Source organism: Gossypium hirsutum, chromosome A07 (genome assembly GCF_007990345.1).
Source record: "Gossypium hirsutum isolate 1008001.06 chromosome A07, Gossypium_hirsutum_v2.1, whole genome shotgun sequence".
Lineage (NCBI taxonomy): Eukaryota > Viridiplantae > Streptophyta > Magnoliopsida > Malvales > Malvaceae > Gossypium > Gossypium hirsutum.
Genome location: NC_053430.1, coordinates 52476080 through 52485013, shown reverse-complemented (window position 1 = coordinate 52485013; position 8934 = coordinate 52476080). Strand labels below are relative to the sequence as shown.

At 36.3% G+C, this 8934-nt stretch overlaps 1 protein-coding gene across 1 annotated transcript; it reads right to left on the bottom strand.

The window, feature by feature from the left end:
* Positions 1 to 3272: 3272 nt before the first annotated feature.
* LOC107943807 (uncharacterized) lies at positions 3273 to 4977 on the bottom strand. The gene has a single exon (XM_016877626.2). It carries the CDS (start codon positions 4457 to 4459, stop codon positions 3524 to 3526), a length of 936 nt encoding a protein of 311 aa, XP_016733115.1. The 5' UTR covers positions 4460 to 4977; the 3' UTR covers positions 3273 to 3523.
* Positions 4978 to 8934: the final 3957 nt, after the last annotated feature.

The following is an 8934-nucleotide window of genomic DNA, read 5'->3' as shown; positions in this document are numbered from 1 at the left end:
GCGCCAAAATTTGGTGTGTCACTGAAATCACTAAAAATAACCTATCACTATAAAATAACGAAAAGAATAGTATAAGGGAAGTAGGGTCAAATCCTCAGGGACTGGTTTTGCACAAGTTCTTGTTCCTCGATATCCCGAGCACAGTCGTGCCCTAGAAAAGTGGCGTACCTAGAAAGAAAATAGAATTAAAAAAAATGGAGGGTTGAAATTGTATAAATTGATATCAAAATTGTAAAGAGAAATAGAATTGAGAAAAAGCTTTGATTGAAAGATTCCATCCCCCGGTTATCTCAATCCTTCTTGGGTTCAATCCTAGGCTTTTAGGTGATCCTTCTCATGAAAGAATAAGCCAGTTATAGTGGAAGAGGATGCCTACGACCACTAGCTCCACTTAGATTTTAGCCTTACGATTTAGAGGAACCTGACTCCAGCCAACTGTCACTTTTGTGGGACCGTCTTACACTAGATCATCATTTCTTAATGGCGAATGCCATACCATTTTGTCTTTTAGGCTCGACAACCTCTGATGTAGTAAGTTAATGAATCGACTGTGCAACCTTCCTAAAACATACAAAGCGGCCGCCTTAGCACAAGATGAAAAGATCACTTTTGGAAGGACATGGATAGAAGCGTCAGTCCCGTAATGCGGAGAAATGATAAATACTCATTGAGAAGGCTAAGTGCGAGTTCTAAGCCTAATGAACCTTTTTTAGGGAATCTCGATAACCTTTGGCTAAATGAGTTTAGTGGCTCATGCTTTTCGGGAAAAGACAAATAAGTTTACTAAAGTTGAATTTTATTGAAAAATAAAAGGAACAAAAAGCTAGAGCTTTTTGGGAGAGAGAGTTTTTACAGAAAAGGTAAGTGAATATTTATGTCACTCTATCCCTTATTTATAGTACATAAAAACCTAGTTTCTTCCTATTTAAACTCTAAAAGATAAATATAAAAGCTGAAATTAAATCTAAATAATATTCCTAACAATAATCCTAATAAAATTCAAATTTAAATAGAGTCTTATATTTATAAATCTCTTCTTTGAATTTTTGCCCCCCAAGTCTTTCACACTTTGTATTTTCAACACCATTTCTTCCCTATTTCGTAAACTGGCCCATTTTATATTTAAATTCATGCTTTTTTCCCTCAAATTTCCTTTTGCTTTCAATTTTGTCCCTACAAGATAAAAAACCAAAAAAAAACACAATTTAGTAGAATCATACTCAAAATATATATGCAATTAATACATAAAAGTATGTCATTTTAGAGTATTATCAAATGGCTAACTAATGCAGCAAAAGAGTTCACATTCTTTTCAATGTCGAGATAAAAAGCTAACATCGGTCACAAAGTTCAACTGAAACAAAATTAATAAAACAACAAAAGAACTTAAACAAAACCATTTATTTATTTTTCTTTATTTCCTTCTTGTTTACCAGCAACCAAACACAGCACCAATTAATAAACAAAAAATGAAAACATAAAGCGAAATTAATCAAATAAAAAAGGTGTGTGTGAGGGAGAGAATAATTGATTACCAGCTAGGAATGGAAGCAATACAAGTTGGAGAAAGCGATGAAAATCTTGAAAACCTCGTGATCTAGAAAAACATATCGATTATAGAAGAGAAGTAAGTCAGCGAAAATCCCGAACGCCAAAAAAAACAAACAAACAAGAATTAGCAATTACCTTAAATCGAGAGCAAGGAACAAATAAGAAAATATATATCTCTGTACCAAAAGCAATCATCAATCTTTATCTTCTTCAACAAAATATCAATTTTGCGCATATATCAGGGAGGGGGAACTGATTTGGGGAAAAATTCGAGAAAAAAGGAAAGGGATTTTGAAAAAAATTTAGGGATTTCGTGGAAGGGGAATTGATTTGGGGAAAAAATTAGGGAAAAAAGAAAAGGGTCTAGGAAAGAAACTTAGGGATTTCGGGGAGAGGGGGAATTGATTTGGGGAAAAAATTTGACGTTCCGAGGCTAACAAAATGGCACAGTTTCGCAAAAATTTTATACATATTTGCGGCATTTATGAAAAAACGCTGCTATTACTGACCTTTTGCGCTATTTATGAGAAAAACGTCGCTATAGTTCTACCTTTTTTCGGCGTTTATTCAAAAACACCGCTAATGCCTTACCTTTTGTGGCTTTTTTCTCATAAACGCCGCTAATGCCTTACCTTTTGCAACATTTTTTGGATAGCGCCACTAATGTATAACCTTTGCGGCGATTTCAGTCCAAAAGCCGCTAAAAACGCCACTAAAAGCTTAATTTACTATAGTGGTTTTTTAAACACCCAAATTCACTAAAATTTAATAGACCAATAGCTAAAACCTGTTCTAAAGTTGGGTTTTACTAGATGATCTGTGAACTTTTATCCATTAAAATTGAAAAAAAAAAACTCGAAAGAAACACACCTTAAAGATTTGCATTATCCATGTTGGAGAAGCAGTCGTGTAAGGTGGGTTTTATGGTGTAAGGGCAGCAGAGTGAGGAGTGATAGAAATGGGGGAATAGGGGATGGGCGGTGATGAGGATGGGTAATCTTTATGTTGCAAATAAACCAAAAAATATTTTGGATTGATTATAAAGAGGTTCCTAACTTTAGTTAAAAGTAAAAAAAGTGTCACGTTAACAATTTGTTAGTAGACTAACAAAAATTTTAACAACAATGACTAATTTGATCAATTATCTTAATTAGAGTGGCTAAATTGAAAAATAATTAGAGTGACCAAAATAAAAATAATACTATTTTAGAGTGACTGCTAGTATAGTTTATTCAATTTTAAATAATGAAAACCTTGAGAAAATATGATTTTTTTTTCTAAAAGAAATAGAATTAGAAATGTAGAAAACAATTAAAATCGTTATATATGAATAGTAATTGATACAATTATGGGTCAGTGGTAACTTTGAAGACTTGATTCAACATGGTTAATCAAGTAACATTCAATATTTTATAGGGATTAGGACATTATCCCCTTCTATTATAAGTCTAATGGATTATGATACTCTCATAATCTCCAGGAAATCACTAAAAGGATTATATTAAGGTAAAATACACTTTACTTCCTAGTCTGTATATTGGGAGTCGTATTTGGGAGAGAATATCAGATGCAAGTATCATGTAGAAATATTAGTAGTGTGAGGAGGCAAAACTTAGGTCCATAGAATACAAGTGCTTCAGCATGAACAAATAACAAGGATATGAATCGAACGTGAATATGCTATTAAAACCGAGAACATGACAGCAGCAGACTTCCTCATCTTCAATAAATTATCAGATTTTATTATGCAACTTGATATGTACAATGTGAATATGTAATTGTTTCTAAATAACGTGGGCAATTTCTATGCAGCTCAAAGCGGCAACATATCTGCTTCAGTAACTTGAATGATTATAATCTACGTTACTCGAAGAAGCATATACAGTATACATGAATGAGAATGGCTATACAAGAACTGTTTAATGGTTTTTTCTTTTCTTAAATGGAAATTGTCGAATGCATACATTGAATCTCACTCAGTCTTCCATGCATAAAGAAACAAGCTGAAATCGCACGTATTGGCGGGGCTTCTCGTGGAATAATACCTACTCCCAGTGCTGGTATCACTGTCTCCTCCATGCCCACTCCCCTCTATATCACTGTCAGCTTCGGCCTCAAGGGGCGTGAATATAAACAAACCATGCCCCGGTGCAGGGCTGGTAAACAACCAATCATGCACATCCCACATAACTTGAACCGGTTGTTTATCCACCAAAACTGTCTGGTTTCCCCTGAACTTCCACTGCAAATTCTTAACATGAATCAACACTACCCCATCCATGCTTATCCACATTTCAGGGTCTTTTAATCCACTCGTCGCGCTCTCCACAATGATGTCGTGTTCTTTTCGTTTCTCCCCGAACCGAACTTTTGTCGCGAAGCTCTTCTTGCCAAACACGTTTTCCTTCTTATAATACAGCAATGGTTCAACCAATGCGGGTCTTGATTTCGTTCTCTTGTAGGCTTTTTTCTTGTAATCCCCCAACAGTAAAGCCACTTCTTGATCTGCAACTAGAGCTACATAATAATCCGCCGTCGGTTCGGGGCTGCTGTTGAATTTAGCCGAACGAAGGTCCCAGTAGACATCAACTTGTTTGCCATCAACGTAAAATGATTTATACCCCTTTCTGCTCCAGAAATGCCAGGGCTTAAGATCGATCTTGCAACTGTATTGAGAAGTTCCTTCCGTACTGTTTACCATTATGGTGAGAGAATGGTTCATAAGGTTCTTGCACCACAAAATCGTAATGCTTTGCAAATACCCTACTAAGTTTGTTTGGTACATCAACGTGACGGTGGTCTGAGCATTTTTGTTATTAACGTGAGGCTGTGGTTCTTCGCTTGTTTTCTCTGAATAATGATCTGAACTTCTTACAGACTGGTGTCTCCTGGGGAAATAAAATGCCATTGTAATGCAATTTGCATGCAAATGGGATAATCCAATCTCCTATGACCCTCAAGATGAAGCATATATATAATGATGCAATCCTATTGCATCCGATGTTAAAATGGTTTACCAGGACCCCAAGGACTGATCATATATATAAATATGATTATGATGAGATTTAATTTTGATTGGTCACCAAGAAAACAGGAGGAAATCAAATTTTTCTTTCCCCCCTTGGCTTGGAAAGTTCCAGACATCAATGTAAACCTGAGATTTTCCGAGAAAAGAAAATCTGGTGCCAAAAGTCTTGCAGTTGAAACTAATGCAACCGGTGCAGGGTTGGTTTGTTTACCGAAAGTTAGTAATTTCTTTTTGGTCTGGGGAAAGAGACAGATTTGAAAGGAGCAGAAAACCAGACAGGAATTTTTGTGTGTTTTTGGTTTTATTTTTCCCATGGATGAAAAATGATGTCCCTGATGTTAGAGGTTGAAACTGAAAATGGTGTCCGAAACATGAGGGTCAAGACTCAAGAAAATTATACTTCTACCATTGTATCTCAACAGAAATGCAAGATCCCTAACCGCCATAAAATGAGTAGTGGAGCTCATATCTTTTCTATTTTTTTATAAACAATATATCTCCTATTTATAACATAATTTTTTCCGGATTCATAGGTACCTTTCTCAACAATATCATTTCCATGATTCTAATTCAAATTTTTTTTTTAGAAGTAAAATGTGCTTTATCACTACACCTAGTACTTACTAATCATATATTTCTCATTTAAATATTGGTTTAATTATTGTACACTAAGATTTGATGGAAAAAACTTATAAATATTTTTATAAATAATTTATATAAAAATTAAATATATTTTTAGATGAAATGATATAAGTAAACTTAGGATCAATCTCACCATACTTATGTATATAGGCTTAAGGGTGTAAAAAACCCTCAAATTAAAAAAAAAAGTAATTACACCCCTAGTTTTATTTTTTAACACTCAATTGGGTACTTGAAGTTTCAATATGCATCAATATTTCCTGTCCTCTTGATCTTGAATCTTTAACTTATTTTAACTTCGCTTATCTTCAAACTTTAAATGATTGGAATTGGATTGATTTTTTCAAAATTTGCTCCACCACCCATGGAAATCTTGTTCGAGCATTTTACTCAAATGCCTTCCTTGAACATGACTCGTCGAGTGAGACAGTTGTTACAATAAATTCTTTTATTTTGAACACACTAGTTCGTCTCACTTTAGAAAATTTTGGAGAATTTTTAAAACTTCCTCCCGGTGGAGAGACAAATGAATAAGGCCTTTTTAACCTAGCCTTATTTATTTTGTTTAGCATGTTTACTTGTGCTTTCAACGCACTTTGATTATTATGTCAACCTACTTCTTGCATGACTCATATAGATATTCTCCTTTTATGACTTGATAGGCTTCTTATTTGCCATCCTGGCAGACTACGTTATTACCATGAGTTGCACCTGTTCGCCACTAGATTACCCCATGGCTTAACCATGGTCTTTTGATTCTAAAAAAAATAAACCTTTTTCGAGGTGTCACTTGTAACACCCTATACCCGTAACCCACGCCGAAGCGGAATACGAGGCATTACCTAACTCGATCTCATGCACACAAATGTTCCCTAAGTCACCAAGACTTGGTCCAAATTAGAACTTTTCAATTTCTGATTTAAACTTCTTATTATGGGCATACGAGCCCCAAATCATCCATTGAAAACTATTCAGGATCAACTCGAGTCCTTAAACCATCTATAGAAAAATTTAACTTTGAAACAGGGCACACGCCCGTGTAGAAGGGTAACACAACCGTGTAGAATTAATTTTAAATGCACACCTACAGGGGTTTTCACACGGCCTGGTACACGCCCTTGTCCCTGGCTCGTGTTCTTCACACAGCCATGACATGCCCGTGTCCTAGCCCGTGTGCAAAAACTTGGGCATTCTATTTCTAGTGTCAGCATACCCAAAATGTCACACGGCCAAGGCACACGCCCGTGTACTAGGCTGTGACCATCACACGGCTAAGACACACAGTCGTGTCTCTGCCCATGTGTTTTCTATCATGCATACTAACTTGAAATTTTGACGTGCAGGGGACACACGGCCAGACCACACGCCCATAGGGTAGACCGTGTGTCACACACGGCCTAGACACACACCCGTGTGTCTACCCGTGTGGACAATATAAGGCTATTTACCAAGCTTATTTGCCACCCTTACTTACACAACCTATGTAACACCCCGTACCCGAGACCGTTACCGGAGTCGGACACGAGGGGTTCAAAGACTAAATTCACTTATTTTCATAGTCCATTTAAAAATTTCCAGACAAGCTGGTTACTGCATCACTGTCGCCTTAAAAATCATATCTTGAGTTTCAAAACTCAAAAACCAGTTTCGTAAAATTTTCCTGAAACTAGACTCACATATCCATCTACAGATTTTTTTCTAAAATTTTTGGTTGAGCCAATTAGTACAGTTTATTAGTTAAAGTCTCCCCTATTTCAGGGTTCGACTACTCTGACCTTCACGCACTACGACTTGGATATCTCCCTGTACAGGGCTTCAATACTGATGCCGTTTGTTTCTATAGAAACTAGACTCGAAAAGGAATCTATACATATATGGCATGACTTCTAATTATCTCTGGTTAATTTATAATAAATTTCCAAAGTCGGAACAGGGAATCCAGAAACCGTTCTGGCCCTGTCTCACGAAAACTTAAATATCTCTTAACATACTGTTCATATGATTGTTTCGTTACTTTTCTATGAAAATAGATTCATCAAGGTTCAATTACATAATTTACTCACTATTTAATTCCATTCCTACTATTTTTAGTGATTTTTCACATTCACGTCACTGCTGTTATCAGCATCTATTTTTAAGGTAGACTTTACCTATTACATAGTTTCCATGATTCAACTAGCCCTTTTTCATACATAGCACAAAATATGATTATGATTAACCATTCCAATGGCTAATCGTTTCCAAACATTTCCACACCTCTTAATGAACAACATACAAAACGATTATAATACTACGCTCAAAGTGTATATAAGCCATTTTCGCATGGCTATCCAAATTTATACAAAACCAAAGGGTACATGACCCACAACAAAAAGGGTAGTCCTATACATGCCATTTCAAGGTTTAACCAAAAGTGTACCAAAAGGGGCTTTGATAGTGTGGGAGACTTCGACTTCAATAATCCCGAGTCCGATAGCTGACGAACCAAAATCTATAAAACAGAGATTCAAAGAACGGAGTAAGCATTTAATGCTTAGTAAGTTTGAGCCATAATATTTGACATAACTAAAATGTAGCATTCATATGGCTAAACAGATAATTTCATATGCACAAATTCTCAATATCATACTTACTTCACATTACCAACCCTTATATTCATACACAAAAGATCAACTTAGCCAAAGGCCGGTAGCTCATTTATCGACTGAGCGAATACTAATTGTAAGGGATCAACTAAATCAATGCATATACGAGACATACCTCATTGCTGGGATTTTACGAGCATATTAATTGAAACTATTACAGCAAGGTCGCTCATTCCCAAGCCAAGTACCTTCGGGATTTAACCGGATATAGCTACTTGCTCAATGCCTTCGGGACATAGCCCGGATATAGTAACTCGCACCAATGCCTTCGGGACTTAGCCCGGATATAGTAGCTCGCACAAATGCCTTCGGGACTTGGCCCGGATGTAATAACTCGCACAAATGCCTTCGGGACTTAGCCCGGATATAGTAACTCGCACAAATGCCTTCGGGACTTAGCCCGGAACTAGTCACTAGCGCAAATGCCTTCGGGACTTAGCCCGGTTATCATCCGAATATTCATGCACATATCAATAAATCATGACACATTTATACCTCATTTTCATAATTAGAGTTCAAATACAAGTCACGTATTAAGCACTCCCATTTTCGGCTCACTAGCCACATACAAACAGCATGGTTTAGTTTGCTTTATGACACGATCTCTATGCACATACGGCTGCCCGTCATATGTATAGACTAATTAGCTCATCATATAATTCAAGTAGAACCATCATATCACCGTATATTTGTTATGCTCATACATCATGACTTAATCAAATCATAAACGAAGTCTCATTGCTCGAAAACTTACCTCGAATGTTGTCGAACGATTTCGATGGCTATTCGACCACTTTTTCCTTCCCTTTATCGGATTTAGTTCCCCTTTGCTCTTGAGCTTAATTTAACAAATAAATTGATTTAATCATTTGAGCATCAAAAGAGGAACTCAAGGTACTTAGCCCATATATATACATTAGACATTAAAGTCACATACATATGAAATCATGAATCAACTCAACATATTAGCCCACACTCTCTTTTAGCCGATTGTCTAAGCCAAGATAAAAGCATCAATATGCTTGCCTCTAACCGAATACATGCAACACCAATCTTCTTCCTATGGCC